This window comes from Delphinus delphis, chromosome 17, assembly GCF_949987515.2.
Source record: "Delphinus delphis chromosome 17, mDelDel1.2, whole genome shotgun sequence".
Taxonomy (NCBI): Eukaryota; Metazoa; Chordata; class Mammalia; order Artiodactyla; family Delphinidae; genus Delphinus; species Delphinus delphis.
Genome location: NC_082699.1, coordinates 48,208,664 through 48,230,764, shown reverse-complemented (window position 1 = coordinate 48,230,764; position 22,101 = coordinate 48,208,664). Strand labels below are relative to the sequence as shown.

Sequence of the window (22,101 nt, the reverse complement as noted above, 5' to 3'; positions counted from 1 at the left end):
GATCTAAAACAAAATGCCAAACTCAGTCATGTTGCAAAATTTAAGCAAAATATGTATTCATAACCCATTAAGAGAAAACAATTTTGTTTTTGATTGGTGAGAATCATTAATATTTTTAAATAATGTTATAAAAGTACTAAGTGAATTAGAAATGTAAAATACTGAATCTTAAAATAACCACTCTTTTTTACGAGTGGTATGTCTTGTCCTTTGGCAATTGTGTGAAAATATTCACAACAGTATTTGTGAGCACCCATACCAGATCATAATTTCTTTAGTCTTTGGTATAAGAGCACCACCTATGGGTTTCTCAGATGTTTGGGGAAAAAAAATTTAAGCAAAACATAATAAAATTATTTCTAGCTTTTCCCTATAATTAGTCTCTCCATCTCCATTTATTTAAAGGTTAAGAGTTGTTTGCTTTGTCATAGATTATTCCCACCCAGTTTTTGGATGTGTCTCACTGCTGTTAGATCAGCTAATAAGTATTTCAGTACTTATATGCCATTTACAGTGTTATACTTGTAAGTTAAACAGTTTAACTCAAAATTGTATTATTCTCTTTAATGTAAATGAATCTTTTAATGAAAATGAACAGTGTTTTACATCCTGGGGGAGAGACGACAATAGTTTTTGCCAGTTTATTTGTATGTTTGTATCTTCATGAACTTAAGAATGTGTTCAGTATGCTGCTACAAAATGCTTTGGCAAGAGGAGGTAAAGGAAGAAAAAAGGTCTTATAAATGATTTAGGCATCTTTTCATTAATTATTGTGATAATAACTCATTAGAACAAGGTTGGAAGCAAAACTCTGGCACTTCAGTGTTAATAAGCCCAAAATAGAATCACATTTGGATAAATTTAGTCTTTTTCTAAAGTATCAAATTATACTTTTTTGTAAGGGAAATTTTACTCTTAATGAAATTTAACAAAAAAAATTGGAAGCTTTGTGTGTGGGCAATAAGATGTATGCTTAGGCTCTTGATATATTATATCCTTGTGTTTTGTGCCATGAATCTCTGTGTCTGAAAAGTGATTAAAATCAAGATCCCTTTGGCGGTATACCCTAATTCCAGACTAGACACATTTTAGGCATGAGCCTGCAGAGGTTTAAAACCTCGACTGCATGTTTTTTTCAGGGAGTGGGTTATTCTATAGAAATAACTGTTGACTCTTTGAGCAATATAGCTTGCTTTTATTTTGATCATTACGGATACAAACTTTGTAAAATTACTTCCTAGCATAATTACCCTAAGTTGAGCAGACTGTAACCTCTGTTACACACACACACACACACACACACACACACACACACACACACACACACACACACACACACACACACACACACACACACACACACACACACACACACACAGTGGTCGTTTAGGCAGCTGCTCTCCCCACTTCTAATTTGCTCCTTCCAATCTGCTCTTACTTTAAAAATAAGCTAATCCAGTTTGTCAAAATTGTATCAGATAAGAGGTTCCAAGATTTTACATTTTCCTGAAGGTTTAAACATTCATTGCATTTTCTTGTAACCAGTGACTCTTTTACAAATTAAGGGAGAATAAATTGTCAGATTATCAGCTGAATTCTGGATTGGTAAAATGTGAACTGTGAGAGTTCAAAATAATGAAAGGAGAAGAATACAGGGAAAGTGTTGGTAGTAGTTTAAATTTATTCTCTATTCTAGGATATTTAGATATCTAACCACATCATGCTACTTTACTCACTGACTATTTCAAGCCTTTATTTTTAAAATAATTTAGGAATCATTTATGACCCTGTAATAAAGTTTCGAAGTATTCATGGAATGAATTAAAGAACTGCTTTGAAGTAATTTTGAAGTAATGTTTTGCTGCCTTCATCCAATCATCCACTAACTTCTTAACAACCCAGCATCTTACTGTTATGTTTATATGTGCTTTCCTTTAATTATTTTGTTCAGAATACTATTTATCTGATTTTTTTTAATTTAAAGTGCCCAAAAAGTAGTTCAGTAAAGTTGAACTTTAGCTGGTTTTTAATAAAATAAATTTAAAAGTGAATTTTGAAAAAAGATAGATGGATCAACTGATCTCCATGGCTAACGCTAGCAATTTAACAATTTTAATGTTATTCAGAGATCCAATTTGAAAACTTCCACACCTCCCTAAAACGTTGTATTTAATTAGAATAAGATACTTTGACTAAAAGGGAAGAAAATAAAATAATTTCATTAGAATAATAAAAGCTTTTTAAGGTCGGCAATACTATATTTTATTGTGTATGATTTGATGTCTGAAGTTTTCTTTTAAAATAAATACTGATTTACTTAATGCTTTGTTTTAAAGTATAATAATTAGCTAAGATTGCTTTGACTATCTTCCAGCTTGTGGAGAAACTCCAGAACAAATTCAAGTACCAAGTGGTATAATCACGAGCCCAGGCTGGCCTTCTGAATATCCTGCCAAAATCAACTGTAGCTGGTTCATAAGGGCAAACCCAGGGGAAATTATTACTATAAGGTAATTCAGATACCTTCCTGTATTATTGTATGATATTTTATTACAAAGTATAAATTCAGTTTCCAAGTATCATTGCTCAACATGCAGTAGATGATTTTTCAGAAAATATAGTAAATTATATTTATCAGTACCATCTTGAGGGTAGGAATAGCAACCCGTTCTTCCTCTTTTATTAGGGCATGTGTTTTGAATATTTTCTAATGGCGGTAATGAATTTGCACTGAGCCATCCGTATTCTTCTAGGCAATTTTTTAACAAAAGGTACACATTTGCAAAACAGCTTATTAGGATCAACAGTGTAATCTTTGGCCATGAGACAAATAAACAGGACTCAGTAATCCACTTGGAGATCTAACCCATAATCTTGGTCTTGTTAGTAGAGTCCTCTACCATAAGGAGTTAAAACATGATTGTAGGCTACGTCTGTGTATAAAACTTGAAATAAGCTGATGATGGATAAATACTGTGTCTAGAAAAATCTCTTTCTTTCATAGCACTGAGACAATAGAACATTTGTTAAGAATACAAAATGAAAGATACTCCTAGGGGAAATAACCATAAGTTTAAGATCCTAAGAATAAGTATGATATAAATCAGGAAAATTAAGATTATTTTACAGACATTTAAAATTGCAGAGAAAAACTGTGGGAGTAAGATGTTAAGGAGGAAACATTCAGTGGAACTAGATATTGCTTGCTTAAGGAAATTATATCAAAGCTATTAGGAAAAAAAAAAAATTTGCCTGAAGGGGAGAAAAAAAAATAGTGTACCTAAACAAAGAACCATGACACAGTTAAGAATGCCATTCCTGTCACAGACAGTGCAAAGGCATCTTTGACATTCTTTCATTAATTACATTTTTATAGGTAAGGATCATGGAATTTTAGATTTGGAAGAGACCTTGCAGATCATAGACATATCCCTTAGTTTCACAATTTTTTACAAATGAGATTGTAAATTTAGCCTATTTTTGAATCTTTCCATGATCCTTTTTTATATTCATTAACTAATGAGAAAACCAGTCTCTTGAGGAACACAACTGTAGTCTATCCCCTTTTTTCTGTGGCAGCCGTAAAACAGGGACATATGGTATGTTTTTCTTTGGTTCCTCTCTGCCCCAGGCCACATCTTTTGGAACACTGGAGCTGAGCTTCTGTGGAAGCTGTAACACTCCTCTGTGGGAAGTATGATCCCTTGCTTGATGGATGGGTAGGATGTACCACTAAGGTTATCCTTCTGCAGCAGTACCAGTGTTGGAATCTGAACAATATGCCTATTTTCTGTTACTTATAACATGACTAAGCACAAATGTGTTTACAAAGTAATATTTTACCATAAGGATTCCAAATATTTTTTAAACATAAAACTAGACTTTTTGGAGATTTTTTTTCTTTTAACCTAAAAATCCAACCCCAAATTAAATTTGCAGCCTACCAGATCAGTTATGTAAAACTTGGAAATTCTTGCCAGCACAAAGGAGGTGACATGGAATCCTGCCATCTGGTTCTGATCATGTGTTGGATCCTTGAGATTTCACAAAGCTACGCTAAAAACCAAGCAAAATAGTGAAATGCAGAACAATATTGGAGGTGAGCTCCACATCTAAGGGAAGAGTTCCTAAATTCTGGATGGAGTTAACAAATTTGGATTTACACAGCTAGCCTCATAAAATCAGAAAGTAATTTTAGTAATCGTCCTAGTTCTTATTGAAACCATTAACATGGTAATACCAAATTTTAAAAAGATGACACACCCACATAATACACAAAGAAAGTCAGGTTTCACTTGTGAACATTGGTGTAATATCTTAAATATATTGTTCAAAAGAAATTTATACCATAATCAAATTCAGCTCATTTAGACACACAATTGAGTCAATATTAGGAAATATTAATTTACCATATTAACAAGTCACAGAAAAGGTATATGATTACCTAGACTAGACAGATGTTTTAAAACTTTTTGGTAAAAACAAAATCAAGATTCATTCCTGAGTTTAAAATAATGAAAATCTAGATAAAAGAGAGAAACTAAAATTACCGACTATGAACAAACAATATTTAGACCTCTCCGTATAAAACTGGTTAAAGATGGTGATATATAAACATTTTTATCCCTTCCCTTTAAATCTTCCCAAATCCACAAAGGCCACCTTATCCACAGGAGGTAGAGGATTGGATTCTGGTTCCCTGCTTGAAGCCAAGGAGTAGGGTCAGGATATTTTGCTCAAGAAAGGAGGCTGAAAAAAACTTCTACTAACCACTGCTTGAACTTTCATGGGGCTGAGAGCTTAGAAAGGTAGGAGACATACCATAATAAGTAGGAATTTAACTAAGTCCCCACTGACTCTGTAACCGGGTCTACACTACTACTCTGAACCACCATCTTAGGACTGGTTTTGGGATGGAGACCTAAGTGGAGGTAGCTACAAAACATGCCGTGGGGGAACGTAGGAGAAGATAAAATTTTAAAAACAAAACAAAAACAGCACCAAAAATCTTTCACAAAAGTGTGCAACCCAAATTTCTAGAATGTTTGAAAAACTTTAATACTAACCAAAACAGCCAACAAAATCAAGTTGGAACAGATTTACTACAGGTGTTGTACAGTTTAATATATTGGGGTTTTTTTCTTAACCTTTTTTATGCCATGAACACTTTGGTAGTTTGGTGAAACCTATAGATCCTTTCTCAGAATGTTTTCAAATTTATAAAACAAAACACATAGCATTACAAAGGGAACCAATTATTCCTGAAGTATAGCTATCAGGTATTTTTACAAATTTATAATATGATAGTACATATATGCTTATTTATTAACGTATTAGTGAGCAAGCCATGCTTTTAACAATTATAATTTCAAAGTGGTTTTGAGTGTAAATAGTTATTCTAGATCTCTATTAAAACTGAAATATAAGATGAAATTATCTGTGATTTCTATTGGTGACAGTGTGAGAGGTACTATAAAAACTATTCATGGGACTTCCCTGGTGGTGCAGTGGTAAGAACCCACCTGCCAATGCAGGGGACACGGGTTCGATCCCTGGTCCAGGAAGATCCCACATGCTGTGGAGCAACTAAGCCCGTGTGCCACAACTACTGAGCCTGCGCTGTAGAGCCTGAGAGCCACAACTGCTGAGCCCATGTGCCACAACTACTGAAGCCCGCATGCCTAGAGCCCATTTTCTGCAACAAGAAGCCACCGCAATAAGAAGCCCGCGCACCACAATGAAGGGTAGCCCCCCCTCACCGCAAGTAGAGAAAGCCCACATGCAGCAACAAAGACCCAACGCAGCCAAAAATAAATAAATAAATTTATTTAAAAAAAAAAAACTATTCATGGTTTGTTGTTCATATTCATAAGTGAAGGAAATGTTAAATTTCAGTTACAGATGGGTGAAAATAAAGTTGTAAATTTTTCTACTGAATTTGAGAATTTGAGAGAATAGAAACACTGAATACTCTTACTTGGACTTTATTAAATCAAAGCAGAGGGAAAGAAACTTTTTTAAAAAGCCTTCAAAAACCTATTAATACAGAAGAATACAGGAAAGGAGGAAAATGAGAACCCCACTCCCCACCCCAAAGAGAAAAGCTATTCAATCAAAAAAACTCACTTAACCTTTAAAAGATAGACTATCCAATCAGGTTTATTGGTTGGTTGATTGATATGATTCCTCTCCGATGGGCTTAATAAGAACATACCTAAAACAGCACCAACAGAAAGTCTAAAACATGAAGATAGGAGGGCTTCCCTGGCGGCACAGTGGTTGAGAGTCCGCCTGCCGATGCAGGGGACGCGGGTTCGTGCCCTGGTCCGGGAAGATCCCACATGCCGCGGAGCGGCTAGGCCCGTGAGCCATGGCCGCTGAGCCTGCGCGTCCGGAGCCCGTGCTCCGCAACGGGAGAGGCCACAGCAGTAAGAGGCCCACATACCGCAAAAAAAAAAAAAAAAAATGAGGATAGGAAAAGATAAGCTATGGAAGTACATATCAGGAGAGAGCTAGTGCAGGAAGGTTAACATCAGTCGTAATTAACCTTAAGACACAAAGTATTAGTAACAAATGGAATAATCCACTAGGAAGGTAAAATCCTGGTTCAACATTGTGTACCTAATAACACAGCATAAAACATAAGCAAAGCAGACTGTGGGGGGAGTTACCAAGTTTGACCAGGTTTGACTAGTGCACAATTCAGTGGAAGTTTCTAAACATATGTTTTAATCTGAAGTTAATACATTAAACAGGAAAACAGTAAAAATGGAGAAGATTTGATAAAACTAACAAACTTGATTCAGTAACGCATGTATTACATAGGTGTGTAATGTTTATACCTATTTCAGTGAATAGAGAATGCACATTCCTTTCAAAGACATATGTGACGTTTATTTAAAAATTGATTATGTATTAAATAAAGGAATTCTGAATGTATTTCCAGACTTTACATCATTCAGATTTCCTCTGATCATAATGCAGTTAAATTAGAAACCAACAATTTAAAAAAACCCCATATGTTCAGAAACGTATTCCTAAATAACTTCTGCATTAAAGATGGAAATCACAATGAAACTCAAAATATTTTTAAGTAGCCATAATGAAAGTATTAGATATTAAAACTGTTGGAATACATTGAAAGAGTACTTAGAAAATTTTACAGCTTTAATGCATTGATTTAAAAATTAGTAAGATGGAAAATAAATAAGCTCAGCATTTTCTCAAGAGTTTAGAAGAAAAACTACAGGGTAAATCTTTAGTAGAAAAAATAAAGTTAAGATCAGAAAATAATTAAATAGAAAAAATAACCAAAAACTGGTTTTCTGAAAGAGTGAGGAAAATAGACAAAGACAGATCTCAAGGCAAGAGTGAAGAAAAAAGAGGAAAGGTACAAATAAAAATTTTTAAAAAAAGTGTCTATAGTTATAAATACAATAATAGAGACTTTAGAAGTCGTAAAGGAATATCATGAATGGTTTATACTGATACTTTTATACAATTAGAAGAAATGAATCATTTTCTACGTGTGTTACCAAAATTGATTCAAGAAGAATTAGAAAACTAATGAATGCAATAGCTATTAAAGAAATTAAATCAACACTCAAAATAAGATTCTACACCCAGATAGTTTTACAGGCAAGTTTTGCCAAATGAATAGAGAAGCAATTTCCTTAACCTGATAAGTTATCTGTTTAAAAAATTTAAAAATCAAACTTAATATTGAAGTTAATTTTAGCACTAAGGACCAAGACAAGGATACATGCTTTCACTGCTTGTACTTGAACCTCAGTCAATACAACGTTCCAACAAATAGAGGTTAGTGGTATAAAAAAATGAAAAGGAAGAGGTGAAACTTTCCTTATTTGCCAATACTACACTTACCTACATAGAAAATCCAAACAAATTTAAAGACCACAGATATGAAAATTTAACCAGTTGTATGAAAGTACTATGTAAAGCTTTGCAATGATAAATTTTACTTTCAAGATAAAATGATAATTTCTAAGAAAACTTAAATTATCAAAACTGACTTAATGAGTTTAGGAAAGCTGATTAAACCAAAAAGCATGAAGAAATTGAAAATCTCTACCCTAAATCATCTGTACTCTGAAGAGGCACAAGGGCACAGGTTTGTAAACAGTGTCTTTGTTACATAAACTATTCTGAAGCATAAAAAAAGAAAAACTGAAAACTACTTTCACTTGTATTTTAATGTATTTTTATGTATTTTATGTATTTAATGTATTTAATGTATTTTAAACATCCTAAATGAATATTAGCAAACCAAACCCCTAGTAGTGTATATGTGAAGAGGTATTTATTGATTATTTCTTTTGTTCTGGATCAGGTCCCTGATTTCATGAATCTTAGTTGATTAAAAGTTGGGAGTTCCCTGGTGGCCTAGTGGTTAGGATTCTGGGCTTTCACTGGCATGGCCCTGTTTCAGTCCCTGGTCAGGGAACTGTGATCCCACAAAGGCAAAAGGTGCAGCGAAAAAAAAAAAAAAAAGTATATTAAAGGACACTTTGATTACTTCCATATTTTGGCTATTGTAAATAATGCTGCAGTGAAATTTGGGGTGCATGTATCTTTTCTAATTAGTGTTTTTTTCTTCCAGTAAATAGCTAGGAGTGGAATTGCTGGATCATATGGTAGTCCTATTTTTAATTTTTTGAGGAATCTCCATACTGTTTTCCATAGTGGCTACACCGGTTTACGTCTCCACCAACAGTGCACAAAGGTTCCCTTTTCTCCACATCCTTGCCAACATGGCTTTGACAATAACCATTCTGACAGATGTAAGGTGATGTCTCATTGTGGTTTTGAGTTGTATTTCCCTGATGATTAGCAATGCTGAGCATCTTTTCATGTGCCTTTTGGCATCTGTGTGTCTTCTTTGGAAGAATGTTAGATCCTCTGTGCATGTTTTAATTGGGATGTTTGTTTTTTTGATATTGAATTGTATGAGTTCTTTATATATTTTGGATTATTAACCCCTTATTGGACCTATCATTTGCAAATATATTCTCCCGTTCAGCACAGCCACTATGGAAAACAGTATGCAAGTTCCTCAAAAAATTAAAAATAGAATTACCAGACGATCCAGCAGTTCCACTCTTCATATCCAAAGAAAATTTGAAAAAATAATTTGAAAAGATATATGCATCCCAGTGTTCATAGCAGCATTACGTATAGTAGCCAAGACATGAAAGCAACCTTAGTATCCATCAACAGATAAGTGGGTAAAGAAGCTGTGATATAATGTAATATTTCTCAGCTATAAAAGAGTGAAATTTTGCCATTTGCAACAACATGGATGGACCTACACGTTATTACGCTTAGTGAAATAAGTCAGACAGAGAAAGGCAAATACTGTATGTTTTCAGTTTATATGGAATCTGAAAAATAAAATACATTAACGAATATAACAAAACAGAAACAGACTCACAGATACAGACATCAAGGAGAGGGACAAGATAGGTGAGGGGTATTAAGAGGTACAGACTACTATGTATAAAATAAATAAGTTACAAGGATGTAATGTGCAGCACAGGGGAATGTAGCCAATATGTAATAATAACTTTATATGGTGTATAAGGTGTAAAAATATCGAATCACTGTGTTGTACACCTGAAACTAATATAATATTGTAAGTCAGCTATACTTCAAAAAAAAAAAAACTCCTCAGTAAAAGATACCATTAAGAAAGACTGACAGCACCAGCTGTTGGAGAGAATGAGGGTTTGAGTGGATCTACGTATATCTTGCGTAACATACATGCCCCAAATAGATACATGCTTATACTATATGAAGAGCTCTTAAATAAGAACAAATTGTAAGGTATGAAGGATATAACAAGGTGATTCACAGAAATAGAAATAGCTAATAAACATAGGAAAAAGTGTTTCAATTTCAGTAAATAAGGAAATGCAAACTAGAACAATGATAAATCTATTTTATCCACCTAACTGGCAACAAATCTTTAGAAGTAAAATGTTTCATTTTGCCAGAGTTGTGGGGTATAAGGTGCTTTTTCATACACACTTGGTGGAATTGAGTTGGTATAAACATTTTTCTCAGTGTTGCTATCAAATTTAAAGTGGAATTGTGTCTTTTGACCTAGCAGTTCTACTTGTAGAAAAATTTGTCCTAGAGAAATACTTACTCATGTGTGTGTGGAGAGAACATGTATAAGGATTCCAGCCTTGTTCATAATAGTGAAAAACGGGAAGCAGTCAAATTGTCAGCCTTTGTTGTAGTTACTCAGAATATTTAAAGAGGAAATACCCTGGTATAATAATCCCTGGATAATTAACTTTATCATCACTTGGCGTAAGGCAGGAATCTCACTTTTTGGTGAGACATGTTAGTAGAAAATGCTGTTTTGTTTTTTCTTCTTTCATAGCAGTGGCTAATTTTGTGTGTGGTCCTTATTTGACTTTTCTGCCCTTTATTCATGCCCGTATTTTATGAACTACAAGATAATGTTTGGTTATAAACCATTTATGTAGAAAAGTATTCCCAAACTCAGGGGCTTTTCACTGAAGAAGTTTTTTGTTTGTTCATTTTTAACTTTTTTACTTGGCTCAGGTTTGTGCTGTTTGCTCTCCTGAAATGGGAGCTATAAACGCATTAAGCAAGCAGATGAACCAGTCTAATCTAGAGAAGGCAGACTTCCTCTGTGTCCTTCAGTTCATCGAATTATGGAGTCGTTCAAACAGAACAACTTAGGGTGCTAAGAATTAGAAGTGGTCCTTCCTAAACACACACAGGGAGAAGAAAAAGAAAAAAGGTGCCAACTATCTCCTGTTTTTTAGCGTTATTTTGGAATTTCGTGTTACTTATGAAGAAGTATTGTTCTGGAATCTGGGAAAGAGATATAAATGTTAGGAACACAGAAGCAGTATTATTATTTGCTGATGATATAGTCGTGGGCCTAGAAGATCCAGGAGAATCATTGAATATATGGAGGCTTGTAATAAATTCCCCAGTTACTTTGTGTTATTAATGAAATTTTTTTCCAAAATTTCCTTTTCAGTAGCCTTTTCTGACTTTTTATTTGTAGTTTTCAGGATTTTGATATTCAAGGGTCCAGAAGATGCAGTTTGGACTGGTTGACGATAGAAACATACAAGAATATTGAAAGCTACAGAGCCTGTGGTTCTACAATCCCACCACCATATATTTCTTCACAAGACCACGTCTGGATCAGGTTCCATTCCGATGACAGTATCTCTAGGAAGGGTTTCAGACTGGCATACTTTTCAGGTGTGTTTTTAAATAAGAAGAAGGATATGGAACAGAATTCTATAGTATTTACTGCTCAGTCACTTTGGGACTCGCCTTCTAAACAATGTCCATTTAATTGTGACTCAATCCTCAAGGCAGCTGAGATTGAGGAATTAGAGGCTAAAGGTTCAGGTACCATAGATCCGGGTCTCCAAAAGGCATTTTGTATAATCCTAATAAAATGATTAATTTTACAAACTAAGGTCAGTTTTCTTTTTAAATATTTTGAATACGTTTATTTTAAAAGGAACTTTTTCCCCTCAAGTGTTTACCAGTATCCTGCAAGTTACTTCAGAATGTATTTTTGTGTGTGTGCATTACCCTTGTCTTTACACCTTCAAAGAAAAGACATAATCAATTTCACTTTCGTAGTTTGTAGTATCAGAAGTCTTCTTTTGCTAGTTCTTAAACTTTATCCAAAAAGAGTGAGCAGATCATACAAATATGAAGAACTCAGAGCATTAGAGTTATGTAAATTTTTGCTGAAAATCATTCTACATTTTCTGAAATGACGTGGTCTCCTTTAGCAACATACGCTGCTTTTTCTCTTTTTTATTAAAAGCACAGTCTTCGTAATATTTACTTAGGTTCTGAAGCACATTTTCTGTCACCTATTTGCCAGTAAATAAAAGTTGTTAATGGAGAGGTAAGCATTGGCCGACATCATCAGCGTGGACTGTAGGAATCTAATGTTTGGTTTTCTTTCCCTACGTCATTGTTATATATTTAAGATGGTCCACTAAGATAATCAGAATTCTATAAACATTTCCATTCTTTTCTCTCTTCCTCCCCTTACTGTTTTGTTGAGTAAATGTATACCTTTAGCTCAGATTCATAAAATATTTTGCAGTTGTATTAAAACAGTTATAAAATGGAAGTACCATGTTGTGGTTACATGAAATGTTAGAAATAGAATAAAGTTAACTTATGATAATCTTAGCAAAAATTTGAGTCTAAATAATGGGCTTGCAAAATATGCTATGATACACATAGCAAAATATTGTGTGTATGTGTTTGTATATATATATATAATATATATATAAACAACTCAAAAAGAATACTAAAACTGGATTTGAAAAAGTGATTATTATAGAGGAGTTTTTCTTCATTGCAAAATGTTTATACAATAGAGTATTTGAAATTCTTAGGCAATACATCCTACTGACTTACGTATCTTACATCACTTTACTAAATGTTCTGCAGTAAAATAGCTTCTGCAAAAACAGGATTGGTCTTTTCTCTTGTAGCTGTAGAGATCTTCATGGAACAAATCATAAATGTTTAATAAATAGTTGAGTAATCAGTAAGCCAATATTAATTTGCCATTAGAGTTTAACCTATTTTTTGATCAAGCCCAACTATCATTTGGGCTAATCAACATTTACGATAAAAATGCCACTTGCTGTTATATACCCTTTAAAGAGTATGTTGTTTTCCTCCTTATCTCTCCATCTCCGTCCTCCCAATGTCCTCCCAGGGAAATCTGAGGAACCAAACTGTGCTTGTGACCAGTTTCGTTGTGGTAATGGAAAGTGTATACCAGCAGCCTGGAAATGCAATAACATGGACGAATGTGGAGATAGTTCTGATGAAGAGATCTGTGCCAAAGAAGTGAATCCTCCAACATCTGCCTCTTTCCAACCCTGTGCTTACAACCAGTTCCAGTGTCTATCTCGGTTTACCAAAGTTTACACTTGCCTCCCCGAATCTTTAAAATGTGATGGGAACATTGACTGCCTTGACCTTGGAGATGAGATAGACTGTGATGTGCCAACCTGTGGGCAGTGGTTAAAATATTTTTATGGTACTTTTAATTCTCCCAATTATCCAGACTTTTATCCTCCCGGAAGCAATTGCACCTGGTTAATAGACACTGGTGATCATCGTAAAGTCATCTTACGTTTCACTGACTTTAAACTTGATGGTACTGGTTATGGTGATTATGTCAAAATATACGATGGATTAGAGGAGAATCCACACAAGCTTTTGCGTGTGTTAACTGCTTTTGATTCTCATGCGCCTCTCACTGTCGTGTCTTCTTCTGGACAGATAAGGGTACACTTCTGTGCCGATAAAGTCAACGCTGCCAGGGGATTTAATGCTACTTACCAAGTAGACGGCTTCTGTTTGCCATGGGAAATACCCTGCGGAGGGAACTGGGGGTGTTATACGGAGCAGCAGCGCTGTGATGGGTATTGGCATTGCCCAAACGGAAGGGATGAAATCAATTGTACCATGTGCCAAAAGGAAGAGTTCCCATGTTCCCGGAACGGCGTCTGTTACCCTCGTTCTGATCGCTGCAACTACCAGAATCATTGCCCAAATGGCTCCGATGAAAAAAACTGCTTTTTTTGCCAGCCAGGAAATTTTCATTGCAAAAACAATCGTTGTGTGTTTGAAAGCTGGGTGTGTGACTCTCAGGACGACTGTGGCGATGGCAGCGATGAGGAGAATTGCCCGGTAATCGTGCCTACCCGAGTCATAACTGCAGCCGTCATAGGGAGCCTCATCTGTGGCCTGTTACTGGTCATTGCCTTGGGATGTACTTGTAAGCTCTATTCTCTGAGAATGTTTGAACGAAGGTCAGTATCAAGACGAAACTATATTGCTTATGCTCTCTACAGTAAAAGCATGGCCCAAATATTTACAACACATTTCTTAATGAGATTAGCAATATATTTTTGTTAAATTGTTGAGAAATAAATACTTCTTATGATTTATAAAATGACTATGAAAAGCCTATGACTCAAAAGCCTAATAAGAATATTAAAAAACAAATAAATACTAAGAGTTATGAGGTGAAAAAAGCCAATCTGTGTTTATCAGTTCCTGTTTTCAGGTTAATCTGTCTTACAGGAATTTTGCAAGCTGTAATTCTCGGTTGTTGCTCTTTAACCTCGGTTTTTATAAATATTAATTCAACAATTCCAGATCATTTGAGAACCTTCTATGTTGAAAGCATTATACAGGTGAATAGAGAAATGAGTAGGAGTAATCTCATGGGCAGTTTACAGTTAGAAGGGAGGAATTGGTGGGTAGAATTAGATGGCAAAAAATATAAATGTTGTAAGAGCTATAAAATAAAGTGGTATAAAAGTCGAAGGATCTCAGTTAAGTAAGAAGTGGTTCAGCGTTAAAGAGTGGCCTTCAGGGAGAGCTGTCTTTCGTGTGGTAGAGGAGAGACTGGACCTGGGAGAAGTTGATGGCAGAGAGGCCTTCTAGAAAGCTCCTGTGGAGACCATGACCGTCAGTCCCAGGAGAATTACAAATGATAGATACAACAAAGAAGTCACATACCAGACAGCTAAGAATAGATGCACAGTATCACAATAACCAAGTGCATCTTATCTTTGGTTCAGTATAAATGGCCAGAAAATGTTTTACTACATTGCAACATAAGAGTACAATGAAGACCAGAGGCCTTGAGTTTAAGAACAAGTTATTCCAGAAGGGGTTTTGGTGACTCATTTCACTCTTTTCCTTACCTGAAAAGTAAATGTGTTGGACTTGCTGAATAAAGTGTCTTCTAAGAATTTTCAAATACTTTCACCTAAAGTCTCAAGCCCCTATGTTCTTAGGGGTTTAAAGATCTAGTACTTTTATCTTTTACGGGGATATCTAACTTATTAAAACTTAGTGATCCAGGCCCCTAGTGTAAAACCGCATGAGGCTAAACTGTCTGCTTCATCTTTGTGTTCTCAGTGTAGGAATGCTGGCCAAGTAAGCTTTATACAAATGAGCAAGTATATTAAAATTCAAATTGTTTTAATTGTTGATAATTTTAAAATTACTGTTTTGGCTTGCCTTTTTTTTTTAACCCTTTTCATCCCCCTGTTTCTCTCAAAGATCATTTGAAACACAGTTGTCCAGAGTGGAAGCAGAATTGTTAAGAAGAGAAGCTCCTCCCTCTTATGGACAGTTGATTGCTCAGGGTTTAATTCCACCAGTTGAAGATTTTCCTGTTTGTCCACCTAACCAAGTATGTTACAATTTATTATTTCTCTTTCCGTACCTCTTAAAATGAAATCTATACTTGTATATAATGGTAAAGTATCCTTGACTGGGTCAGAATTTTTGCAGTCACGTTAAGAATTAAATATATGGAGGATTTGAAATTATACAGTTGACCCCTGAACAACGAGGGGGCTAGGGACACCCACCCTCTGTGCAGGTGAAAATTCACATGTAACTTTATAGTCGGGCCTCTGTGTCTGGGGCTCAACATCCATAAATTCAACCAACCATGTATCATGTAGTACTATAGAATTTGCTGTTGAAAAAAATCCACGTATAAGTGGTCCCGTGCATTTCAAGCCCATGTTGTTCAAGGGTCAACTCTGATTGTTTCATTGTATTTTAACAAATTCAGAAGTATACTTTTCACTCTTTACTTCTGATTTGGTTAGGTGATTCTTAAGCATTTCACTGTTTAGGATAATTTAGTGTGTTAAAATTCAAAAGTAAAGTTTGACAACTTATTTTCTACTTGAACTATTTCAAGGATTTAAAAAGAAATACTAAAGTTGATATGCTTAGTAATAGATTAGTAACATGCTAGATTAAAATAAAAGTTGTTGAAATTAAGTTAACATTTCTACCTGACTTGAGAGAAAACTTCTTCACAGCTGGATTTTACAGCGCTTAAAAATTCATATCATTTTCTTTAAATAGTAACTCATTCTTTATTAATGTTTCTGAATTCTTTAAATTTTTGTGAGCAATTTTCTACTTCAAGTGTACAGTAAAGTGATCCAGTTATACATATATATATATATATATATATATTCTTTTTCAGATTCTTTTCCATAATAGATTATTATAAGATACCGAATATAGTTCCCTGCAATTTCTTTTTAAATTTCTTTTTCAATGCTTACAGTTGTGCCAGGGTTCTTAAGGGCATTAAGGTTTCTACATTTAGAATGTAAATTTATCCAGAAACATTTCTAAAAATTGTTCCCAGTATCAGAATTAAGAAAAATTGATGAACATTGTTTTCCCAGTAATTTAATTCTGTTCAAGATGAAAGACCATTTCCTTTTTGGTAAATAGGTTTCCAATTACAGTCGGTCATCTTATTCGAGTCTTTTAGGAAATCTTTGTGAGAATTTGATGTAATTTGCTAAGTAAGTAATTCAGAACTTCCACTGGTTGGAATTTTGTCTGCAACATAGGAAAACCCTACATTGTGGTTTTTATGTATTGTAGTCCCTGCCGTGGGGAAGGGTTCTTTTTAGGTAGGAATTCAGAGGATGGTTAATTCCATCCACCCACTCCACCATCTATCACCCCACCTCTATACCCTGAGGCTACCTTCAAGAGGTTAGTCAACTGTGAAGTTCGAGGGAGCACAGTCCACACAAGACAGCCCTTACTTCTAAAACCAATTTTAAGTTCAGGGGCTCCCAAACCATCCTCAGGTTTGATAATTCACTGGAAGGACTGAGAACTCATTGAAAGCTGTTTTACTTAATAGTATAATCTGGTGTAACTATTATTGCTGGGAAAGGATCCAGATTAAATCAGCCAAAGGAAGAGACGCGTAGGACAGGGTTCAGCAGGGTACCAAACACGACCCTTCCAATTGTCTTCTCTCCATAAAGTCAGGACAGTGTTATTCTCTCGACACGGGTGTGTGACAATATGCACAAAACATTGCCAACTAGGGACGCTCACCCAAACTCGGTGTCCAGGGTTTTTATTGGAGCTCCATCACATAGGCATGATTAATGGCACACGTGGCTGATCCCAGTCTCCAGCCTCTCCAGAGGTTGACTGATTCTGCTGACTCAGCACTCCCACGCTACATCACATTGGTGTGGCTCAGAGCCTCCACCTAAAACGCAGTGCTACTCTCTGGCTGGCCCAAGTCTCCACGCAATGACACTCCTGTCAAAGATGACATTCCAAGGTCTGAGGTCTCATCCCAGAAGTAAAGGGCAAAGGTCAGACCTCACTTTGGGTAAGGTTTCAATTCTTTACTACCTAGTACAGCATTTTTGTAGGGTTATAATTTACCCTTGTGAGGGAATTCTGCTTCAACAAAGTTTTAAAATAAAATATGTTTGTAAATGGGAAACTAGATTTTATTCAGTTAATGAGATTACACTCTTATGTTTGAAACTTTTGGTAATAAATTATCAAATTTCCTTATTTGTTTTTAAAAAGAAAAATAGGGCTTCCCTGGTGGCGCAGTGGTTGAGAGTCCGCCTTCCGATGCAGGGGACACGGGTTCGTGCCCCAGTCCGGAAAGATACCACATGCCACGGAGCTGCTGGGTCCGTGAGCCATGGCCGCTGAGCCTGCGCGTCCGGAGCTTGTGCTCTGCAATGGGAGAGGCCACAGCAGTGAGAGGCCCGCGTACCGCAAAAAAAAAAAAAAAGAAAAGAAAAATAACCTTCTGATTACCAACTCATTCAAAATAGCAATCCTTTCTGAAGAATGCTTTTCTTCTGCTTCATAAACTGAAGAAGTACATAAAATTATTCCTAAAACAATCATGAGATCCCCTTGTGGAATCTAATGTTAAATTGGCAATCATTTAATTAAACAGACTTTGAAGCCGGTAGAGAGCTTCATCTCACTGACAGACTGTACTGTTAAAGATGGCTTTGAAGTGTGCTGAAGGCATGGTGGGTGGCAGCTGCATAAGAGGGGAGGATATCTGAAGAGCCTTGTATTCATTTCTGGATTTAATGACAGTGCTCACACAAAGCCTTAGAACGTGAATGCCAAATGAGGAGGACCAAATCTATGGAGTTCAAAGAGATGTGAGCCACTTTTTTTTTTTTTTCAGTTAGTTTATAGTTACATTCCCAATTGGTGAAAAACCTTACTCATTCATATAGTAAATTTTATGTGCTGATATTCAGATTTCTTATTGACAATCTGTTATTTACTAAGGCTAGACTATGAAAGATTCCTGTGATAGTAGCTTCTTAGCTTTCTGTGAGTTATATTCCAGGGATTGTGTTCAAAGGGTGTATATGGAAATCACAAATCTATATGGAAAACCTGAGGCTAGCTGTACAGTATCAGCTTGGATTTACTTCAATACCAGTCATAAACAGAGATGGAAAACATATGTTATCACATCTTCTTATTCTCTTCCCTTCTTTTTTTCTGTGGGGGGAAAGGCAAGAGCCATTCATTTGGCAGAGGGAAACTGCATCACCGTTTGAAAGGGAGTATATCAATTCACCATTGTTTCTTGGAAATACTGTGTTTTAAATACTAAATGCCAGATTGATGAAAGCTGTGTTTGGTCCAAGTTTGATTACTCCTTTTTATAACCACTAGGTGGAGCTTAAAGACTGTTTTTGTAAATACTGTAGTGTTTTGTTTTGTTTTTTTAAATCCAGTAGTCATTCCTAGAAAAAAGAAAATCTAGATGATTTTTCTTTCAGTTGGGCAATATGGTCACTTCCCATATGCACTAATTAAAAATCACCAATTTTCAAAGAATAAGGTTATAATTTATGTTTAACATGAAGCTGTAGAAAATAAGACTTAAATCTTTAAGATTGAGAAGGAACCCAAATGTCTCATGCCATTGAATAGTGCTATAAACAAATTAATTTCTTTGGCTTTTTGTTTCCTGTGCTGCATTACAAATACAGTAATTCCTTTGTTTATGACAATGTAAATAAATCCTCAATATCCACTCATTCAACAAATCCTTGAGAACCAACTGTGAGATATAATTTTTACATGTTTTGGAAGGTTTCAACCTTGTAGATCAAGTCTAACTTGTTCTGTGTTAAAACAAAAAAACAAACAAACAGCCTGGTTTTCACACTCCTTTAGGTCATTTGGAGAATTATTGTAGAGATTCTTCTATCCTCCGAGCTAAAGAAGTATCATATAATTTTATTTTCCGTCTTTGGTGCATTTCTAGGATTGGATTACCATGTGAAGTTTTGAAACAAAATTGCAGTTGTAATTGGCATTAAACATCATTTTAAAGTTCATATATAAAATGAGGTATCAAGAAAATCTTAAACACAGTGAACAGTGGTTCAAGTTATAGGTTAGATTCTGGAGTGAGGTGAACCTGTATCGAGAGAATTTAATTCATCCTCCATAGACCATAAAATGAGTAATAGAACTTTCATCCACAACACATGCTGAATAGAAGGGTGTTTTCCATCTTAATACCTTGTTGTTAGCTGTCTTAAGATCTTTTCTTTCTTTCTTTTTTTTTTTTGCAGGCTTCTGTTTTGGAAAACCTGAGGCTAGCTGTACGGTCTCAGCTCGGATTTACTTCAATCAGACTTCCTATGGCAGGCAGATCCAGCAACATCTGGAATCGTATTTTTAATTTTGCAAGATCACGCCATTCAGGGTCATTGGCTCTGGTCTCAGCAGATGGGGATGAGGTTGCCCCTAGTCAGAGTACCAGCAGAGAACCTGAAAGAAATCATACTCACAGAAGTTTGTTTTCTGTGGAATCTGACGACACAGACACAGAAAATGAGAGAAGAGATACGGTAGGAGCATCTGGCGGGGTTGCAGCTCCTTTGCCTCAAAAAGTCCCTCCCACGACAGCTGTAGAAGCAACAGTGGGAGCAAGTGGAAGTTCCTCCACTCAGAATACCCGAGGTGGTCACACAGAGACCGGACGGGATGTGACAAGCGCGGAACCCCCAAGTGTGAGTCCGGCGCGTCACCAGCTCACGAGTGCGCTAAGTCGTATGACTCAGGGGCTACGTTGGGTACGTTTTACATTAGGGCGATCAAGCTCCGTAAGTCAGAACCAGAGCCCTTTGAGACAACTTGATAATGGGGTAAGTGGAAGAGAAGAAGATGATGATGTCGAAATGCTAATTCCAGTTTCTGAAGGAGCTTCAGACTTTGATGTGAATGATTGCTCCAGACCTCTTCTTGATCTTGCCTCCGATCAAGGGCAAAGGTTCAGACAACCATATAGTGCAGCAGACCCTGGAGTAAGACCAAGTAATCGCGATGGCCCCTGTGAGCGCTGCGGTATTGTCCACACTGCCCAGATACCAGACTCTTGCTTAGAAGCAACGCTGAAAAATGAAACAAGTGATGATGAAGCTTTGTTACTTTGTTAGGTACAAGAATCCCATCAGGGAGATTGGATACAAGTTGGAGCAATATCCATTCATTGTTTTGTAACTTTACAATTAAACTAGTTTTAATTTAAAAAGAGAAAAGATGCAGGGTGATTTCTTACTATCATATGTTAGCCTGCATGGTTAAATTAAACACCTGTAACTCTATAAACGTTAGAGTTTACTATTTTAGCAGCTAAAAATGCATTATGTATTCAAATTGTTCAGTAATGTTCTTCCATTTGTTTCTAATTGTTTTCATCCCGGTACTGTAGTTCGCAGTAGAGATATGGCTGCTGAAACTCATTTGACTGTCAGTTTCTATCTATCCTATGTTAAAACGTTTCTTTGTTCAAAATAATACCTTCTTTTAATTGAACCCTTTATGCTTTTGCCAATACATCTTGTAACTTAATATACTAGATGTTAAGGTTGTTAATATAAAAAGAGAAAAAGTCCTTATTCTCACCTGTTTTTATTTGTATAACATCTGTCTAAACATTATTAGATTTCATAATATGAGCTTGTCAAAGGGAAAAAACCTTTGTCTAAAATTTTTTCTCTTATGTTTAACATGCAATGATGTGAAATTTAGATAGCGTTAGATAAATTAATGGCAAAAACAAAACTCTTTTATAAATTTTCTAATGTTGACTTTAATACTCTAATATGGTACAAACCAAATGGTAAAAAGCCCAAGTCATTTCTTTTTTTATCTCTATTTAAGGACAGAATTAAGCGGATGAAGATATTCTACTATGCATTAAATCTTGAACTTTATAAAATATGTACAAAAATTGTACAAGATAAGTTCCAACTGGTAATGTCTTTCCCTGATACAGGGTTATGCTTGTATTGGACCCTAGGGATTTGCACTAAAATCATATCAAGGTCTCAGATGAGTTTAGTGCAGAAGCACTATCACTTTAAATACTATTATTTGCTATCATAATGACTATATATTTCCATAGCTTACAGGGGGAGCGTGAGGGGGCATTTTTATTACAACTTGAGGTTGCTTTGCTGGTTTTATATTTATTTGTTGTATTTAAAAACTGCATTATAGTAAGAAAGTGATTTTTTCAATATATTTTATTCATAAGGGGAGGATCATGCTACATGTTGAAAAGCAAATTAAGAAATCATTCAGATCACCTCCCTTTTTTAAGTAAAGTGAATTGCAAAACCCCGCGTATTTTTTTATTGTCAGTTCCCGTTTATTTATTCTTTAGCTGTCTGTTTAGTAGCTTAATGTTTGAGTATGAAAAATGTATTTGTGTGCGATTATTGCTATTTATTACATTTTAAATACTTTGCTGAATGTCATTTTAAAGCATGTTTGAGGTCTTGTGTATTTGTCGTGTTATGCTGTCAGGAAGAACTGACTGAAATGTTTTAATATGTATCAAAAATTAAAATGACTTCTTTTTTTTGTATTGCCTTGAGATACTTTTGTATTTTTTGTATTGCCTTGAGGTACTTTTGTATTGCTTTGAGGTACTTGAAATCAAAGTTTCTCTTTATTTTTGTTCATTTGGTGCATATACAGATTCAGGCCATGAAATATGCAGTGTGTCTAGAAGAAAAATTAAAGAGGGGATGTCTTTCTTAACTCCCTTATAGTAAAGTAGTAGCTTACACCAGTTCTCAAGCGTAAAGAAATCCCTAAGGACCTGGACATTATTTTGCCTTTGAAAAACCTGCCTTTTAATTGATGTGTCTTATAAGAGTT

General features: G+C 35.4%; 1 protein-coding gene across 2 annotated transcripts in view; it reads left to right on the top strand.

Moving 5' to 3' along the window:
* Nucleotides 1-21,805, top strand: part of LRP12 (LDL receptor related protein 12) — an 84,107-nt gene extending 62,302 nt beyond the window's left edge. For both annotated transcript variants that reach the window (XM_059995050.1, XM_059995049.1), the window contains 5 exons: nt 2,375-2,510; nt 11,069-11,271; nt 12,770-13,874; nt 15,139-15,271; nt 19,503-21,805. In XM_059995050.1, coding sequence (XP_059851033.1) covers nt 2,375-2,510; nt 11,069-11,271; nt 12,770-13,874; nt 15,139-15,271; nt 19,503-20,369 — 2,444 coding nt within the window. In that variant the 3' untranslated portion in view covers nt 20,370-21,805. The remainder of the gene's footprint in view (nt 1-2,374; nt 2,511-11,068; nt 11,272-12,769; nt 13,875-15,138; nt 15,272-19,502) is intronic.
* Nucleotides 21,806-22,101: the final 296 nt, after the last annotated feature.